The 20,320-nt window shown below is 40.3% G+C and overlaps 1 protein-coding gene across 1 annotated transcript in view; it reads left to right on the top strand.

Annotated features, from left to right (window-relative positions):
- Faxc (failed axon connections homolog, metaxin like GST domain containing) overlaps positions 1–20,320 on the top strand; it is a 41,186-nt gene that overhangs the window by 15,465 nt on the left and 5,401 nt on the right. Inside the window, exons 4-5 of the mRNA XM_090338389.1 lie at positions 9,578–9,801; positions 17,249–17,365. Coding sequence (XP_090194515.1) covers positions 9,578–9,801; positions 17,249–17,365 — 341 coding nt within the window. The remainder of the gene's footprint in view (positions 1–9,577; positions 9,802–17,248; positions 17,366–20,320) is intronic.

The following is a 20,320-nucleotide window of genomic DNA, read 5'->3' on the forward strand; positions in this document are numbered from 1 at the left end:
ACTCCTTTCTCTTTCTTTCATCCATTTTCTGGTATATCTGCCCCTATCTTAACATTTTAATAATTGGAAGAAAGTATGTCTCTGATTTTTAATTCATTTGAGTTTTGTCCCAAAGGGTTAATGAAGAATTGTTAAACTCATACTTTGTGGCATTAATTGCTACTCCTGGGCCTGATACCATTCAGTGGTGTACTTACCACTTCCTTCCCACTGGGAGATACCCTCTGTGTGAGATGAGTTGCAGAAGATTGTTCTCCATCCTCTTCCTCTTTCATCCATCCTGTTTTCTTTCTTAATGGAAAGCTTTCTGGTCCTATCTCTACCATTCTAAATGACTGCCTGTTTTCTTGTTCCTCCTTTTGGCTCTCTACTTTCTCTCTCCACTTGCTGCAGGGGTCTAGGATGAGGGTGGAGATGTACAGATCCATGCAGAGACTGGAGTGTGGTGGAAGAAGCTTGGGTGTTTTCTAAACAGTGCCAGTGGAGAGCTGTTCCTGACCTGCTCTGAGAGCAAGAGTCATCATGGCTCCGTATGACTTAATTGGCTTCTGGGAAAAAGCTCATGGGATTCAGGCCATTTCACCCGATGGCCAAGTCCTAGATCTAGCTCTGCAATAATGCAGAGAAATGAAGAGCTTGTGTGAGGCCATCTTGACTCTCACATCTCCTTTTGATAAGGGTTGTCAAAGCCATGCATCATTTGATAAATGGGTTCATTAATGTGGGGAGTTAGCACAGTCAACTACCTAAAAGCTGAAAAGCCTGTATTTTAAATTAGCAATTTGGCTGCAACTTGTTGATTTCTTTATTGTCTCAAAAATGACATATTATGGTTAGAGAATTTCTGATTCAGCAAAATTTCCATGTCCCACATGGCAGTGCCTTTTGGTCTGAGTGTGAGTGTCACATTACATGACTCTAGTGCCATGTAGAAGTTCATAGATTCCTCACCCCCCTCTCTTTCTGTACTGGTGTCCAACTCTGAGGGGCGCAGGCTGAGAATGTAGTGAAGAGGGAGAAATGACTGGTGAGCAGTTCTTTGGTAGAGCAGGATCTTCATTTTATGTATCATAGGCTTCTAAGTTCTTCATTTGCTATATATATGCATTTATATACAAATATATCACATATATGCTTCAAAATATATATATTCCTCTAAGGATAGCTTTACTTTCTGAAATCACTTTTTAATTAGATAGATACTTTTAAAATCTGAGGTTAGGTTTTATTATCTATTTGTAAAGGTAGAGGACAGGTCTGGATTGAGAAGCAAATATCTAACTTTCTAATTCACTTAATTCCCTTTTCTTTTTATAATAGGAAGGAAAATAAACTTTTGTCTTTTCCTTAAGATTCCTAAACTTTGGTTAGAGTTTTGCCTTGGGAAGATCCTGAAGAGACTTTCCTAAGAGCTCTAAATACCAAGCAGAGAATTCCTGGACACTCTTCTCCTTTCCCTTCTGGTCCTAATGACCACACATAAAATGTCCACCTGTGGAAGACAAGTCCGGTAGAGACAACTGACCTCCATACAGTGGATATACTTGACTCCTCCCTGAGCATTTCTTGCATTCTGACAATTGTTGAACTGCTAGCTTGTGCCTGTACTCACAGGGGTAAAGGATATCCAACAAACCCAATGCATTTATAGTTTTAGATTGTATTATCATGTGATTATTATGCCACATTGCATAACTTTGGAGCTCTGTCTTAGGTCAGCTCAAATAAGCACACTTAGCTATGATTTGTGTTGCATTTGAAATCTCTGCAGCATGTTCTAGAACATTGTAAAGGCTATCACTGAAGATAAGGAGGACTGCTTTTTCCAATCCCCTTTGCTCTGCTGAATATTTAAGCTAGAGCTAATGTGGAGAAGCTTGTATAAAGGGATCCCTGGGCCAGGAGTTTGTGCCTAGCATGCATAAAAAGAACCAGGTTCGATTCCTGGGTCTTTGGTACCACATAGAAAAGCCCGAAGTGGTGCTGTGGCTCAAGTGGCAGAGTGCTAACCTTGAGGAAAATGCCCAAGGACAGTGCCCAGGCCTTGAATTCAAGCCCCAGGGCTGGGGGAAGCGGGGGATTGGGGGTGGGGGGAGAAAGGGATCCCTAAGAGACTGGAACAAAATTGATGTTTGGTAACGGTGACATTTTGCCCCCTTGTGGACATCAATAAGGTACTACTTTCATAAAGTGCTGGGTGTCCATGATTAGGTTTCCTAATCATAATATTTTAACCCATAAAAACACAGGCATTCAGACTCAGAGGAGCGTAGGCTCAATGGCTTCCCTCATTTCTCATAATCAGTAGAAACCTTGGGCTATCTTATCAGAGATTTACAATAGAACAAAACCTAGATACATAAGGCCATATAGAATGATGCTAAATGAAAGGACCTCCAGGATATAGAAACAAAAGCTATATAATGAGTGATTGTTGTCCTTAATGTACTACTTTATCTTTCACCTCTTTTTCTGTCCCTTGGTTATCTTGTATTGTTATAGTATTTTACCTTGTTAGCTGATATATTATATATATGCTTATTTGGTTAATTGAAATAGGATAGGGAAGGGGGAAAAACAAGATGAGGTGTGGGGTTAGGGGGAGGGAAAAGGGGACCAAGGCATGAGAATGGGTATCAATGTATGTAGAGTAATGCATTTTCTATCTGGTGAATATAATGTAACCCTTCTACTAATTACAATAAAAATATATGAAAAAAAGAAGAAGAAAAACATAGGCATTAGAACAATGAATTCAGATTTGCCCATAATTTAAATTGTTTTAGCCTGGATTTTTTGTTTAATCTGGGGCTTGAAACCTAAGTCCTGCATGTGCTAAGCAAGTACTGTACTGTACAACTCCAGCCTCAGTCCATGCATGGCTTTTATGTAGTTTCAATAACTAAGATGAAATACTTTCACAAGATGACAAATCAAAGAGAATCTGTTTAAAAGATAGAACATAAGCTGAGTGCTGATGGCTCATGCCTATAATGCTTCCTACTCAGGAAGCTTAAGTCTAGGATCCTAGTTTGAAGCCAATCTGGGTAAGAAAGTCCATGAGGCTTATCTCCAGTTAATCACACAAAAAAAACTGGAAATGGAGTTGTGGCTCAAGTGGTAGAGCACTAGCCTTGAGTTAAAAAAAAGCTACACACACACACACACACACACACACGTGTACACACACACACACACACTTAAAAATAAATGAAACAGGCTCCTCTCCCAGGCCCTTCTTTGTCACTAGAATTAACTCCAAATGGATCAAAGACCTGGAGGTAAAAGCTGACACACTGAAAACTTTACAAGAAGGAATAGGAGATACAGTAGGCCTCCTTGGCACAGGTTGAAACTTTCTTAATAAGGACCAAGAATCACAACAAATGAGAGAAAGGCTGGATAAGTGGGACTGCATTAAACTGCAGAGCATTTGTATGGCAAAAGACATAGCTAGTAAATTAATTAGGAAGCCTACAAAGTGGGAGAAGATCTTCACCAACCATACAACGGACAAAGGCCTCATATCTAAAATATATCAACAGCTCAAAAAATGGAATCACTCCAAAACTAATCTCCAAAGTAACAACCATCCCATTAAAAAATGGGTCAAAGATTTAAAGAGAGTCTTCTCTGAAGAAGAAACAAAAATGGCCTATACACACATGAAGAAATGCTCAACATCTCTGGTCATAAAAGAAATGCAAATCATAACAATGCTAAGATTCCACCTCACTCCAGTTAGAATGGCCAGGATCAGGAAAATGAATAACAACAGATGCTGGAGGGGATGTGGCCAGGAGGGATCACTACTACACTGTTGGTGGGAGTACAAACTCGTTCAACCACTATGGAAAGCAGTGTGGCAGTGCCTCAAAAGGCTAAACATAGAGCTCCCTTATGACCCAGCAATTCTACTACTTGGCATTTACCCAACCATCCAGAAACTAGGGCATACTAAATCCACTAGCACAACAATGTTCATTGCAGCATTAGTCACCATAGCAAAGATATGGAACCAACCTAGATGTCCCTCAGTTGATGAGTGGCTCAACAAGATGAGGTATTTGTACACAATGGAATTCTATGCTGCTGTCAGAAAAAACAATATCGCCCCATTTGTTAGGAAATGGAAAGACTTAGAAAAAAATCATATTAAGTGAAGTAAGCCAGACTCAAAGGAACATAGGCTCAATGGTTTCCCTCATTTGTCATAATAAGTAGAAACCTTGGGCTCTCCTAGCAGAGATTTGCAATAGAGCAAAACCTTGATACATAAGGCCATATAGTATGAAGCTAATTGAAAGGACCTCCAGGTTATTGAAACAAAAGCCATATAATGAATGATTGTTGTCCTTAATGTACTATGTTATCGCTCATTTGTTTTGCTGTCCCTTGGTTATCTCATATTGTTACAGTATCTCACTTTGTTATCTGATACATTGGATATATTTGTATTTGGTTATTTGAAATTGGATAGGGAAGGGGGGAAAACCAAGATGGGGGGTGGGGGGGGAGGGTAATGGTATCAAGACATGTGAAAGGGTATCAATGTATGTGAATTAATGCACCTTCTATCTGGCAAATATCATGTAACCCTTTTATTAATTACAATAAAAAATATAAAAAAAATAAATAAATGAAAGCAAGACATATACCATGATTATAATTCAATGGATATTTTTGGAAAGGACTCATGTTGTGAAATGGTGAAATTACAGAGTACTCCCCCACTCCAATAAACTCCTACATCTTCTAGGAAGTATTTAGAGAACCAGCAAAAGACAACAGCAGCGAGGCCAGGCATGGCCTGTAATTCTGGCTATTCAGGAAGCTGAGATTTGAGGATGGCAGTTCAAAGCCAGCCAGGGCACTAAAGATCATGAGATGCTTATCTCCAATTAATCACTAGAAAAGGGGAAGGGGGGCTATGGCTCAAGGGATAGGGCAGTAGCCTTGAGCTGAAAAGCTCAGGGACAGCATCCAGGCCCAGAGTTTTAAACACCATGACCCACAAAACAAACAAACAAAAAAGACAACAGGGAGGTATTCTCACACGAGAAAGGCACTCTTCTGAGTGGCTATGCCACATTCTGAGACTTAATAGTTTGCCACGGTTGGAGTTTCCTACATATAAAATTTGTTTCTATCATGGGTCTGGTATCATCATAGGTAATCAGAGATAGCATTAAGACTAGAAGTGTAGATCAAGAGTCAGGGCAATTACTTAAGAAGCATAAGGCTAGGGCCAGGAGTGTGGCCTAGTGGTAGAGTGCTTGCCTAGCATGCACGAAGATGTGGGTTTGATTCCTTGGTACCACATGCACAGAAAAAGCCAGAAGTGGTGCTGTGGCTCAAGTTATAGATCACTAGCCTTGAGAAAGCTCAAGGACTCAAGGACAAGGCCCAGGCCTTGAGTTCAAGCTCTAGGTCTTGCAAGAAAAATAAAGGAAGCACAAGCTGAGTGGTGGCTCACGCCTATAATCCTAGCTACTCAGGAGGCTGAGATCTGAGGACCAAGGTTCAAAGCCAGCCCAGGCACAAAGAACCTGAGACTCTTATCTCCAATTAACTCCTAGAAAATGGGAAGTGGGCCTTGACTTAAGGGTAGGGTGGTAGCCTTGAACTGAAGAGCTCAGGGACAGGGCCCAGGCCGAGTTCAAGCCCTATGACCCACAAAAAGCAAATAAAGAAGGAAGCACAAGGCTCTAAGTTCTATTGCCGATAATGACAAAATCAAAAACAAAACAAAGTGCTCTGAGAGATAGCTTCCTTAAAACATCAGGCATCAGCATTTCTTTGTCTGCCTTCTCCATCATTTAAAAAGGTTGAGTATATTTTATTCTTCTGGTCTATGATAATTAAAAAAAAATCTCTTTGATCCCATTTTGAAGGAGAGGTCAGATACATTAGTTGAAATAGGGAAAATGAGTTTCTCAGATTCCTGAAATAGACTCTCAGATGATAAATACTTTAACTGACTTGCCTAGTACACTTTCTAAATTGGCCCTTTTCACCCTGTCTGGTTAATAATTCATGATTCTCTGTGCAGCCAGCTTCCTCTCAGGGGAGAGGGAGGATCAGGATTTCCCCAGGAGAAGAGTGGCAGTCCCTTCATCATTCTCCTTAGCCACTTCTTTCTCCATTTTTCTACTTTAAGTATGTATCATCCCCTTGAAACACTACTTAGCCTTAGTTGGCGCACAGCAAAGCTTTTTCTTTCCATTCCATCAATAATTCATTATCTAGCAAATGAAATGAATGACTGCCAGTGACCAGACATCATGTCTCTGTCTTCTTCGAATGGCTCACAGGTCAACAGAGATGTCAAGCTTTTGTGATGGTCATTTCCAAGCAGAGTTTAAGGAACCCAGGGAAGCATTAAGCATCTGCTGGATAAATAAAGGAAAGCTTTTCAGATGAGGTGGTGTTATGACAGTGGAGTCAGGACTGGTGGAGAGACCAATAAAGGAGTTGGTATGGGAGAAGCTGGTGAAAAAGGAGTGGTGATGGGGAAAGCTAGGATATCCAAGCAGGGGGGACAGCATCTGTAGACATTTTAAAGACAAGAAGGAGAGGTCTGAGAGCATCTTAGTCTATTTGGGCTGCCATGAATGAATACCGTCGAGTAGATGTCTTGTAAAGAACAATTGATTTCTCCTAGTTGTACAGGCTGGGAAGTTCATGGTTAAGATACTGGCAGATTAGGTGTTGGCTGCTTCCTGGTGCACAGCCATCTTCTCACTGTAACCCCACATAGCAGAAAGGGTAACAGAGCTTTCTGAAGTTCCTTTTATGTGAGCAAGAATCCCACTGATGAGGAATGTACCCTAACGACTTAATCCTTTCTCACAGGCCCCACTTTCTAGCACTGTCCCATTGGGATGTGAACATTCACTGAGTCAGGGAGGTGAATGTAATTCTGTATGGCTGGCATATAGGGTGGAGGGAGCGAAATACAGAGAGACTGGACCAGAGAGGGGCCAGACTGTGGGATTAAACATGGAGCAAGGAAGACTATCGTCATGAGGAATAACTCCTGGTATCCTCTCTGGCTTGGCTGAGGAGCAGAGTATTTTTTTTCTCAGGGCCTGGGAATTGTCCTTGAGCTTTCTCAAGGACAACGATCTACCACTTGAGCCACAGCACCACTTCTGGCTTTTTCTGTGTATGTGGCACCGAGAAATTGAACCCAGGGCTTTGTGCATGCTAGGCAAGCACTCTATCACTAGGCCACACTCCTGGCTTTGAGAATCAGGTTTGCAGTAGCAAAGATGATGAGCTGAATTCTGGAAATGGTGGTTACTCTTCTGGAGCCTTATCCATGTTGCTTTCATGAGTTCAGGATAGAGATCTGGGCTGGGTGGGGATTTGGGACTCAGTTTCAATTCTTGGATTTGAATCAGATCCCCTCATGAGTTTGGAAACAAAGAAGTAGAAATGTAGAAGAAAAATGAAACAGATAAGACTTTTATGAGCGAATGAGAGGTAGGAAGAAAAGCAATACGGATGCAAATGAAGAGAGGCTCAAGAAAGAGGATGTGTCTGATGTTGTAAAGAGCTCTTAAAAGGTAAAGTAGAAAGATCCATCATGATCTGACCTTTGCTGTGGGCTGCCTCATCTCTTCTAAGTTTCCTCACCTGTATCCCACTCACACTTTCTGGAGTTTTTCAGACCACAAGCAGCCGGGGTTCTTCTGCAGGTACCATCTTGATGCCTGGTGAACTTCCATTCCTTCTTCAGTGATGCTGATGATGAAACCTGAGTGGTTGGCCTAATGAGAATTTATTTTCATCGTTTCAACCTGTCAGTTTGGAGACATGTTCCCCACTTTTATACTTTGGATGCTTCTTAAATGCTATTCCTATGTGGTTGTGTTCAGTTCCATGTAATTTGGTTTTATCCTTAGATTATTGACTTCCCAAATCACCAACAGTATATATCCATTTTAATGTGAATTTAGATCTAGAACAATTAGAATCCCATATATTGAATTACTTTATGAAAATGAGAACATAGCCAACCTAATTAATGCAGGTGTGAAAAAAGAACTATATAAAATGATAAACATTATAGTCCCATTCCCTTTTTTTTCAAGATAGAAAATAACATTTCATTGTTGTTTCAATTAATTTTGTGTGTGTATCTGTATTGGTGATCGAACTCAGGGTCTGGACTCTGTCCCTGGCTTTTTCACTCAAGACTCCCTCTCTAACACTTGAGCCACAGTTCCATTTCCAGATCTTTGGTGATTAATTGGAGGTAAGGGTCTTATGGACTTTCTTGCCTGGGCTGGCTTTGAACAGGGGTCCTTATAAGCTAAGATTTACAAGCATGAGTCAGCAGTACCTGGCTTAGTTGTTATAATTTATAATTATCTCTGTGTTATCTCTAAAAATACTTTCCACATTTCTGATTTTTTTAACATGGCCATCACTGCTCTGTCAGCCTATGGGAGGAATAGTAGTAACCACTGATATTTTTTTTTTTCATTCTGAGAAGCTAGGAAATGTCCTACTTGTACTCTCTCAACTATATTCTCTTTCATTCCTGTTTATCAACACTATTATCCATAAAGTCATTATTGCAGTTGCACAGGTTCAGAAAGTAAAATCGGCCAAGGTGTGAGAATTGAGCCCCCAGGTTCATGGACAGCCAGTAGCTGTCTAACTGTTCGTGTATGTTACATAGCTTTGGATGGATGAGTTCGCCTCAAGCACCACCTAGATTAAAAAATAAATCAACCATGATACTGTGCTATTTGCATTTTCTCTCCAATACAACCTGAGGTGGAGAGTTTTCAGGGCAGCAAATCATTGGCATAAAATTCACAGTCTACAGAATAACCATGGACAGATGTAACATGTATTTAGTTCTCTGCCAAAGAGACAGAAAGGTATTTGTAAAAAAAAAATCCTCATATCAAGAAGTATAAAACACACACACAAAGTGTACAGAACAGGCATATACAGTTTAAACTGACACAGAGCACATACCTGTGGGATCCTCTTTATACTGAAGAAGGAAATGTGTCGGGTATGATAGTGCATGCCTGTAATACATGCCTGTAACTTGTGGGGGAGGGGAAGGCAAGAAAATCATAATTTCCAGGCCAGCCTGCGCTACAGAACAAGACTCTATCTCATAAAAAGTGGAGGGGATGAGTCCAGTGCTCCACTTGCTGCTGCCTGCTGCCATGTGCCTGGTGAGTGCTTGTACTCTCCATTACAGTTCTGCCTTAAACCTTTGAAAGGAGAGTCTCCTTGCTTTCTTTAGGATTGCATAAGTGAAAGTGGAAGCACGAACCTGAGATTTTGGAGAGGTGTGAGGGAGTGTGCCAGGAGAGGTTTGGCCAAACTGGAACCTATGACATTGTCATCTGGATTTTAGAAACCACTTCTGTCAAGGTCCATGCCTTTAGGCATTGACTAGAGCCTGGTGTGATACCTGCTCCACAGACTGAAGCCTGTGATTGTTCAGTTCCTCCAAGACACACCCAGGACCCAGATCCTCAAGCGACTGTGCAACCAGTATGTATCTGATGCCCGATGGTAACTTGTTTCTGCACAATTCCAGGACCTTAGCTTATTGCCAGTGGGTGGACAATCTCAATGAGACCCGGAAGCTGCTGTCTCTGAGTGGTGGTGGTCCCTTCGGCAACCTGCTTAGGTGGGTCGTGTGCCACATAACCAAAGGAATTGTGAAGCGGGAGATGCATGGCCACGGCATTGGCCGCTTCTCGGAGGAAGAGATTTACAGGCTGATGGAGAAGGACATGCGGTCGCTGGCAGGGCTTTTGGGTAATGTACCACATTTCCCATTCTGTAGTGCATGTCCTTATTGTTTGCATGTTGGGAAAGCACTGCTGATTTGCTGGCTTATCTTTGTTGGTTTCTTTGCTTCTTGCAAGCTGTAGTTCCATCATTTAACAAATCTCTTAAATTTCAGGAGTGTGTTCTGATCACTGTAATTTGATTGTGTTTTGTGTAGCAGGGCCCTGAGTGAGGTGTGTGAGACAGATGTAAGCATTGCTACCTAATTGTAAGCGATGCTGATGTGTCTGTAGGCACTGTGAGAAAAGGGCAATCTTGAGCAAAAGCACATCAGGTACAGAGGCTGACAGTGAGCACGTCTGCTCAGAAGGCTGAATGCTATATCCATGGACAGCACATAAAATTTGAGACACATGACAGCGCTCGTTCTGCCTATCCAGTGTGCATATGTGACATCTGCCATTGATCAGTCCCTTTCCTTTGTTTGTACCTTAGTCTCTCTCTCTCTCTCTCTCTCTCTCTCTCTCTCTCTCTCTCTCTCTCTCTCTCTCTCTCTCTCTCTCTCTCTCTCTCTCTCTCTCTCCTACTACTACTACTATGTTTTAACCCTGATTTTAATGCAATGATGGGCTTGTCTGTGTCTGGGAATCTTGTGTGAGAGGCAGGGAGCAGTGTACATACATGGGTCGGCAAGCGCGGATGTACTCTTAACTCTCCTGGCTGCGGATGTGCTGGGCTTGCTGTGGTTCTACACTGGCCAGGACTTGATTTGTGGTGATGACAATTCAAAAAGTGATCCCATCCATTCAAAACTTCATAAGTGTGAAACACTGGTTTGCAGTGGTGGATGACTAATATACAAAAAAGACCAGTCCTTCCTGTGAATAGCTCTGCTCGACTTGCTAGCAGGAGGTGGGCTTTTATTCCACTGGTGATTAATTTCCAGATCTACTCTCATACTCATTCTGGAATGTCACCTTCATGAGGCTGCTGGTGGAAGGTGGAATTTGTTTTGTTGAAATCTGCCTGTGCCTGAAGGTGGGTTTGGGCACACCTGTCTCTTCCAGTGTCCTCTCTGAGGAACTGACCTCTCCACACTCCAGATAGTGTTACAGACAGTGTAAGCACTGATGTAGATTTCCTGAGTTTTGTAAATGATGTTGTGTTCTTTCCTCACAAGAATCTTGCTCTCCAGTCTTAGGCTGATTTGTGCAAGGAGTTGAGGGGAAAAGATAGCTTTTCAGAGCTGGCTTCTGAAACAGCCCAATGATAAATGGGATTTGTGAATAGAAACAAGATAAACTGATTTCCAGCAAGCTTCAGTTGACTAATAAAAAATTTAATATACTTTTTTCTTTGGCCAGATGTAGTGTCTCACTGAGTTAAAAAATAGCTCAGGGTGTTATTGTTTTACAGAGTTTTCATTGGCTTCAGATCGGCATATTTGTGAGATTTGTTGGCTCTTTTAACAGGCATCTGTGATCTTGACTATTAGTAAATAGTAAATGGATATACAGTAGTGCTTTTTTCCAAAGGCATGAACACAAACTTAACCATTTGCTGCTTCATGTCACCTTCCTAAGTGTGTTGCGATGCAATTGTTTTGCAATTAGTATGTAGTAGTGTAGTTTATCAGGATGATTGTATTTTGTTGTTGGATTAAATAAATCAAAGGCTTTTTGTAAGTATACAAGTAATTGAGCACTTACATATAGATTAAGATAATCTTAGAGAGCAACATGGTCAAGCTTTTGTGATTAGCAATAGAAAATCTCCAGTCCACCGTTAGCCACGAATGCTATTTGGGATAGGTACCCACCGACTGGGAAGGCTGGCTCACAAGTACAGGGCTGATGCTGCTGAGGGAATGAGCAGACTGTGTTTCATGTCAGGGAGGCTCAGTGAGGGGTTATTCTGGAGAGAAAGTAGAGAATTATGCTCCAAGAATCTCTACGTGTGTCAAGGTAGCCATCTTGACCAGGTGGATGATTAGTTACAGAGTCCCTTAGTCCCTTAGAAGAGAAAGACAATTTCTGTGAGCCTAGACCCTAAAGGAGACTGTGTTCTTGTAAGACATGATGGGGAGGGGAAGTTGTATTTGACCCTCATGAAGGCACATAGAGAACTAAGATCTAATGGTTCTTTACATTTAGACCCTGGAGGGTATACCGCACAGCAGTTATCTCATGGGAAAAGTGGATGAATAATTGGTAAATAGAGTTAGTTTAAAGAGTAGAGGGGGGAAAGTAATAGAGAGTATGGGGGAATAGAAGGTGGAAAATACTAGGTGTGGGGCTCTGCTGAGTATAGGTGAAGGTCAGTAACTATTTTGAGGGTGAATAAAGAATCTGGGAAGAATGGTGAGCCAATAAGGGAGGAAGAATGAGTACAATGTAGTCATTATATCCAGTGCACGTAATATAAAAAATGAACTAGAGGATAGAGATGGGAAGCCCTGTACTCATAACCTGATTTATACTACACCAGTCAATGAAGGTCAGATAGCCAAGCATGCACACCAGGATCTGTGGGTCTAGAGTACATTCTGAGCAAAAAATGGATGCTTGTGAATACATTTAAGGATCATAAATAGTAATGGGCTTTCCAAGTGGAATCTAACATTTTCTACCAATGAATGTTCTTTTGTTTTAATTGACAAAAAATGTTCTCTTACAAAATAGGAGTAGAGAGTTAAGCAGGAACATAAGGTACAAAATGCAACTAGTCATCAAAACCATACAAATATCTGGATGCATTAAAATTCTGGGAATAGTGCAATAGTTTTAATCAAGATATATTCCCACCCATTCTACTTTATGCTTTTCAGTCTCTTTCTCATGGTTAGAGACGATAGAAGGACAGTACACTTGTAACAATTAGAATTCCGACAGAAGGTAATTTCTATGACTTAGGACTATATGATCAAATAGACATGCATGAAGCAGGCACCAGTGGTGCTGTGTGTTAGAGGATCTAATGAGAGTTTGGTACAGTCCTGAATACCTACAGCTGCCACCAGAGGGTGAAGGTGTTGGTGAACGCTTATAAAATCACAGTGCCTGGAAAGAGTGCTGTAATGGAGAAGTACAAGATGCAATGAAGACATTTCTTAGGGGGAAATTTCTTGGGTAGGGAGGGTGGGTGAGATGCTCTTCAAGACTTCTTTGAGAGGTGGAGTTAGAGTTAAGCCAGACTTAGGCAAGCTGGTTGAGGGGAATAGGTTGAAACGGTGAGTAGAATGATAAGGGAATAGAGGAGGGTAAATATGGAGATAGAAATTTCCTAACTCCATCTTCTGGCATTTTCTATTCTCCCCTTTTGTACACGATCACATTAAGATGCCCCAACATCATATGGAATATCCTAGGATATTATTTGTTTCCATTTCAAAGTCCAATAAGCTTGAAGCAGAGACCATTCTCATTTCCTTGTTTCCAAGATGTTAGTATAACACCTAATTAATTAATTTTACAAATCAGATGTAAATTAATATTCAAAATATTCAATTTGCCTGTTACTTAAAAACATAGAAGTGCTCTCTTGTGATCTCCCTACCTAGTTTGGTTTTCAAGTCAATTTGCCTCTATGGAAGCAAATTAAGAATTGAGTGCTTAGAATTTGTACCTATAATCACTTAATTTCATCCTCTTAAAAAAATCAAAGCAAAAAACACCCTTTACCTATGTGATGCTGTCCCACACATCTCCTCTTGTGGGATTCCGACCTCTTCATACCGTTACACAACTCACTGCTTCAGAGAAGCTTCTGAATGAATGATCATTTATTTGTTTGTGTATATCTGTGTCTGATGGAATTCATCTAAGTGTATGACATGAAATCAGAATTTTACTATCTTGCTCCCAATGGTTAGCTAGCCATTCTAACATGATATATGGAAATCCTTTTCTTTTCTCTACTAAATGCAGATTGCCTTTATCATACATCGTGTTTCTGCTCAAGTATTTTTCTTGTAGTAATCTCAAACTCAGCTTATCTGAATTCCCACATTCGTGAATGGTTACTTTTTCTTTTCATAGTTAGAATTTGATTACTCCTATCTTTCTTTATTACCAACTTCCTGCCATCTATATCTATGTCTATATGACTTCTTCATACATGACTCTAAAATATAGCTTTAATTTCTATATTTCTGCTCAAGTCGGCCACCATAGCAATATTCTAAACACTGTGTTATCTTTTCTTGTTATCCTTCCCTGATCCCACACTCACCAGTCCACCGTCGGCTTCTCCAATGTAGAAAGTAAAATAGGTCATGCCATCTTCCTATTTTAAATCTTCAATTTCCCTAAATTATTTATGTGATATATAAGACCTGTATGATCTTGATCCATGCTCACCTATGCCATGATACCCAGGGCCTCTCACAAAAAAATTCTAAGTTCTCACGGAGAATAACAAGCCACAACACACTGGAGTTCCCAGTGGGAAAGTGTGGAAGCAATAGATTGTTATCTGAGCATATCTTTGCACACTCAGAATGTACTGAGGCCAGAGAAGAATGAGGACATCAAAGAAGCTATGCATATTGACCTAGCCCCAAACAGAAGACTCACAGGTCAAAGAAGATAGAAACAGTCAAAGCAGTGTTTCCTAAGGCAGATTCTGGTGCTCTCCAAATTGTGGAGCCTGTCTAGAACAATGGCTCACATCAACAGATGGTTTATTTAGTCATTGGGGGTGGATTCTGTGCAAACTCAGTGGATGATGTGAATATGTTGATAATTCAATATAGGTCAGAAGTGGAGGCCTACATGGTAGGAAGAGGGAAGGGAGTTGTTTAAAAACAATAGAGGAGGCTACTTGAGTGGTCTGTACCTTGTAGTCTTTTAGAAGTGAGGCGATGGAATTCTGAACAAATGAGTCATGTTTCACAGCATGTAGAGAAACGGACTCTGGTTGGCGTCAGCATGGTACTTAGGCTGGCCCTTTCTTCTTTCCATGTCAAAATTCTGCTCAAAGAGACTGCAGATTTTTGTGTGTCTTTTTTATTAAAGAATTTATTAACATTGATTTTTACATCATATTTCAAATGATGAATTTAACAAGTATTCAAGAAGGGAATCTTTATGTGTGTCATTTTTTAGATAACATTTAAAGTAGCACTCTGAAGATGTCCTAGATGTTTATTAATTGTTACAAATGAGGGAAACCATGGAGCCTATGTTCCTTTGGGTGTGGCTTACTTCACTTAACATATTTTTTTCCAGGTCTTTCCATTTTTTTACAAATGGGATGATGTCATTCTTTCTGATGGCAGCATAGAATTCCACTGTATATAAGTACCACATCTTCATGATCCATTTATCTACTGAGGGGCATCTGGGCTGATTCCATATCTTCGCTGTAGTAAATAGTGATGCAGTGAACATCATTGTGCTAGTGGATTTACTATGTCCTTGTTTCTGGATATTTTGGTAAATGCCCAAGAGTTGGATTGCTGGGTCATAGGGCAGCTCTATGTTTATTGTTTTGAGGAATTGCCATACTGCTTTCCATAGTGGTTGAACGAATTTGCACTCCCACCAACAGTGTAGTAGTGATCCCCCTGGCCACATCCCCTCCAGCATCTATTGCTATTAGCTTTCTTGATCCTGGCCATTCTAACTGGAGTGAGGTGGAATCTTAGAGTTGTTTTGATTTGCATTTCTTTTATGACCAGAGATGTTGAGCATTTCTTCATGTGTCTATAGGCCATTTTTGTTTCTTCTTCAGAGAAGACTCTCTTTAAGTCTTTGGCCCATCTTTTAATGGGATGGTTGTTACTTTGGAGATTAGTTTTGGAGTGATTCAATTTTTTGAGCTGTTGATATATTTCAGATATGAGGCCTTTGTCTGTTGAATAGGCGAGTATGGTTAGTAGTAAAAATTGATTGATAGCATTCAAATAGACTAGCCTAGTCTCTATTTTATTCTGGGATAGTCTAGCTTTTTTTCTACCTTTGATAAAAGGAAGGATTGCTAGGCATTGTTGGGTCATGCCTATAATGCTAGCTTTTCAGGAGTCTAAGATCTGAGGATCACAGATCAAAGCCAGCCTGGGCAGGAAAGTCCCTGAGACCCTATCCAATTAATTAGAAGTGGAGTTATGGCTCCATTAAAAAATTTGTAGTATGGGATCTCTTTGGCACTTCTCTGATTTGCCTTTTAGGTTATTTAAACATTGATGGTCCAAGTTTTCATCCCCACCTCAATTCGTCTCATCTCTCATCTCATCTCGTCTCATGTGCACACTTCCACTCACTGGTCATTCATCCTTTCTCTCTTGAATCCCAGATGTTTTGTTGATCTCCATGACCATTCCAAATGCAGCACATCACAAAACAGGGCACACCCCATCCCACTGAGCCAACATCCCTGTGACCCCGTTAGTGAATGGCATCATTTATTTGATCACATTAAATGCCAAGAAGTCATTTTTGATGGCTTCTTCTGTCTCCTCTCCTTCCTAACTGTTCAAGTCCTCTACTGACTGGCTCCTGCCTTTTTCTAGTTCTTTTCTTCTACCATCCTTTCCCAAAGACCTCGTTCTTTCTTCTTTATAAATACTCTAAGTTTATTCTTACCGTTAAACATGTTCTTCTTCCTTATATAGTCTTCCTTTGCAGTAGATCTTCACATTACTGGGTCCTTTATGATATATCCCTAAGGAGTAGACGCTATTCCTGTCATCCTCATTTTCTCTTCAGGTAGTTTTCCTAAACTGGGTTTTGAGCAGTTAAATAATGACCAGGATGGATAGTAGAGGTGTTAGGGTGTGACGAGAGCCACCTCCACCCTGCCCTTGACAGTGGCTCAGGAGATAACTCGGGGAACTGGTAATCAGTGTCTGTGGTGGCCCAGATGAGAAGATGTGATCAAGTCAGTAGTGGAAACAGAGATGGGAGCAGAGGTGGGAGACAGCCTTGCAGGAGTGGGATGCCATGTCCTCAGACCTTCTGTTTGCTTTGAGTCTCTCCAGGTTGAGAACTTACCAAGACCATGGGGGTGCCATGGAGTACCCTACCTCCCCATTTCTCACGGTGCCTAGGCTTCTTGCTTTTGTTGAGGAAATGGATTAATTGAATCACATAAGAGACAAGGTTGAGTATACTTAGTCGGAGTCACTTTTGCAAATTAATATAAGCAAGCTTCCAGGGATTCTCAAGCTTTAATTACTTCACTTCAAGACCAGAGGTTCCTGGAGTGGTCATTTAATGACCACTTTCCCTTTTTCCCTACCAACACTTTCTTTCATTTACTTATCTGAATACAGATTCCCTTACTTTTCTACCTCATGGGTTGACGTGTCATAGAATTGCTTGCTTCACTTTACCTTTTTTTTTTTGGAATGCATGCGTTTTGGCTTCTCAAAACTTCTCAATGCATAGCGCCATAAGTGTATAATGAGACTGTGCTGAATGCCCTGGCCCTGGCTGTGGCCACCCTTGTGACTTTTCTGTTCTACTTGCTGCAGGTGACAAGAAGTACATCATGGGGCCCAAACTTTCCACTCTGGATGCCACTGTCTTTGGACACTTGGCTCAGGCTATGTGGACCTTGCCAGGGACGAGGCCCGAACGGCTGATTAAAGGTGAGCTCTACCAGACTCTTCAGGTTTCAGGAAATGCCAGAGGCAGGTAGAATTCTAGGCTCATGCTCTGAGTTGTGGATCTGGGGCCAGTTCTCTGCCTGCTACTTATGTAGTAGTTTCTGATACTTGTGGCTGAGCTAGGGCTTAGTTCTATGTAGTAAATGCCTGTGTTTTGCTGGTCTTTTTTTCTTTTATGGTGTGTTAGACACTAATGGCAGATCACTTTCTGGTGTACTCAGTATTGCAGCGAGCAGGCTAGGTAAGACCAGTAAACCCACTGCCCATCTCAGATGCTGTTTTTGAGTCTTGTGTTATGTATTCTCAACATAGGTATATATTTAAATTAAATACTTGAGTTCAAGGCATTCCTTTGTCCTATTCCAGAGGGGCAATGAGATCACATACAGAGAGGCAGAGAGCTGGGAAGATTGTGGGAGAATAAGGAACAAGTCAAGAAATGCTGAATCTGATGCTACAGAAAACATTGTTATCAATGCTATGATGTGCAAAGAAAATCCATTTTTGTATCTTTGGCTATAAGGGCTATACAGATTGTGATTCTTTTTAGTGAGGATGAATTTAAACTCAGGGCCTCAAATATACTTAGTCTATTTGCTTTGCTGGTGTTCTATCACTTAAGCCACACTTCCAAGGTTTTGCTGATTAACTAAGGAATGGAGTCTTCTGGGTTTGGGGCCGGATTGCCTTCCTTTGCCAGACTTCCTTTCCTCAGACTGACTGAGCTCTTTTAGATTCAGCCTCCTGAATAGGTAGATTTGCAGACATAATGATTTACTCTTCAGAAATTCTTAAAATATGTATGTCTGTATCTGTGTAGATATGGGTGTGGATATTAAATGTTACTTGTTTTACCATAGGAGATTCAGGGAAGCTAGGGAAGTTTTAAAATAATAAAACTAAGTATTCATAGAGCACTACTGTTAGTATCATGCTATGCATTCTCATTATTTATCCAATGTGAGTATGCATATACTTTTACAAATTGAGGCCATATACAGTTATAACCTTCAGGGATTTTTTAAGCCTTATATTCTGACTTTTCCCTTGGTCAATAAATATTCTATTTTTTTGAGTAGTGCAAATGAACTTTATTTATCATGTATGACAGGTGGACAGAAAGTGTAAAGAGCTGCTGGTACAAAGTGAAACTCCATGACATGCTCTGCCATTATAGTTCTCCCCCTCCTATTTTCTGTACCACCATGCCTGGCTTAGATTTAGATAATGTAGCTTCCTAGTTAATCTCTCTGCCTCTCCTGTCTATTTTCTGTCTCATCTTACAATTCAATAAATATTCTTCAAGAATTCATTGTAGGGGGCCTGGAGTTTGGCCTGGTGGTAGAGTGTTTGCCTAGCAAGCACAAAAACCCAGGTTTGATTCCTTGGTACCACAAACATACAAAAAAGCTGGAAGTAGTGTTGTGGCTAAAATGGTAGAGCTCTAGCCTTAAGAAAGCCTAAGGACAGTGCTTAGGCCCTGAGCTCCAAGCTCAGAACTGGCAAAAAAAGTATACATTGTAGTAGTTTCATATTATCTCTTAATACACCACTAATTTCTACTGCCAGGCTTTTATTTCTTGATCTATGTTCAGTGGGTCAGATGATGGAGAATCTAGGCACAGGCATAGGAAGATCACACTGGATCACTGGAAAGTGGAACTGATGAGGAAAGCACTCCAAATCGTGTCTGGTACAAATATGGATATATATTAATATCGTGATCAATTTTTATTATTACACAATGAAGTGGTACTTATGTCATGAAGTCATGAAGGAACGACTTTTTTGGAAGAAAGATAAACAAACAGGCTTGGAGAATGAGAAGGTAGTAAAGGAAATAACACCAAAATATTTTCTGTGTTTATCTTGGATTGATCTGTTCTGAGGTGCTTTCTGCTTCCTTTTTTATGTTTTTATGCAGATTTTATAGGAAGACTATTAATTTTTTAAAATAACATTTTATTTTCTGTAACAGAGGTCATAATGGGCTATAATCAGTGCAGCTATTAATGGAGAAACAATCCAAATGACCTGTGATAGGGGAATTGGTACAAACAAAATGTAGCATTGGCTCATCTAGGAAACAAAATACCATGTATGAAATTATCACCATGGGCATAGTGAGAAATTCAAAAATTTTCATGATGCATTGTTGAATGGACAAAGCAGGACAGGAAACAAGTCTATTTGTAAATCCTATTTAGCAAATGTAATTGTATTTGACCATGTGAACTTCTGGAGGAATTTAATATAAGAATGTTATTATGGACAATGGGATTATAGGTCATTCTTTAATTATTATTATTATTTTTGGTTTTCTGTATTTTCTATTTTTTTCTAATAAAACATAGGTTACCTACATAGAAAATGAATGTTTATGACTTACAAGTTATCCAAAGGGGCCATGTGCTGTGACTTATACCTATAATCCTAATACTCTAGGGGCTGAGAGCAGAAAGATATCAATTTGAAGCCAGCCCAGAAAAGTCCATGAGACGGAGGGAGGGGAGGGAAGCAACAAAACCTGAGGCTGGAGGTATGGCTCCAGGGATAGGTTTCCAGTATAATTGTGAGGCCCTGAGTTCAAACCCCAGTACTCCCAGAAAAAGGTGTGTGTATAAGTATATATTATATTATGTATATATTAATATTATATATATCTCCAAAGAATGTTATTTTAACATCGCAGAAGTTGGTGCCAGATTTTATATTTGTAAGCAATGCTGCCATCTGATGGAGAAAGCAAAAACTCATTCTTGCTTGGAACTGGAAACAGCCAGTTATGGTGTCACATTTAGAAAAATGTCTAGACAATGTTAGTGACCACCAAAGTGTTTGATTCATAAAAAAAATAGTCCATGTGTTTACTAGCCTGCTACCCAGTTGTGGGTATAGATGTTTGTTTTCAAAATTAAAAGATTAAAACTATGGCAA

Source organism: Megascapheus bottae, chromosome 8, assembly GCF_031878675.1.
Source record: "Megascapheus bottae isolate mThoBot1 chromosome 8, mThoBot2.hap1, whole genome shotgun sequence".
In the NCBI taxonomy this organism is placed as follows: Eukaryota; Metazoa; Chordata; class Mammalia; order Rodentia; family Geomyidae; genus Megascapheus; species Megascapheus bottae.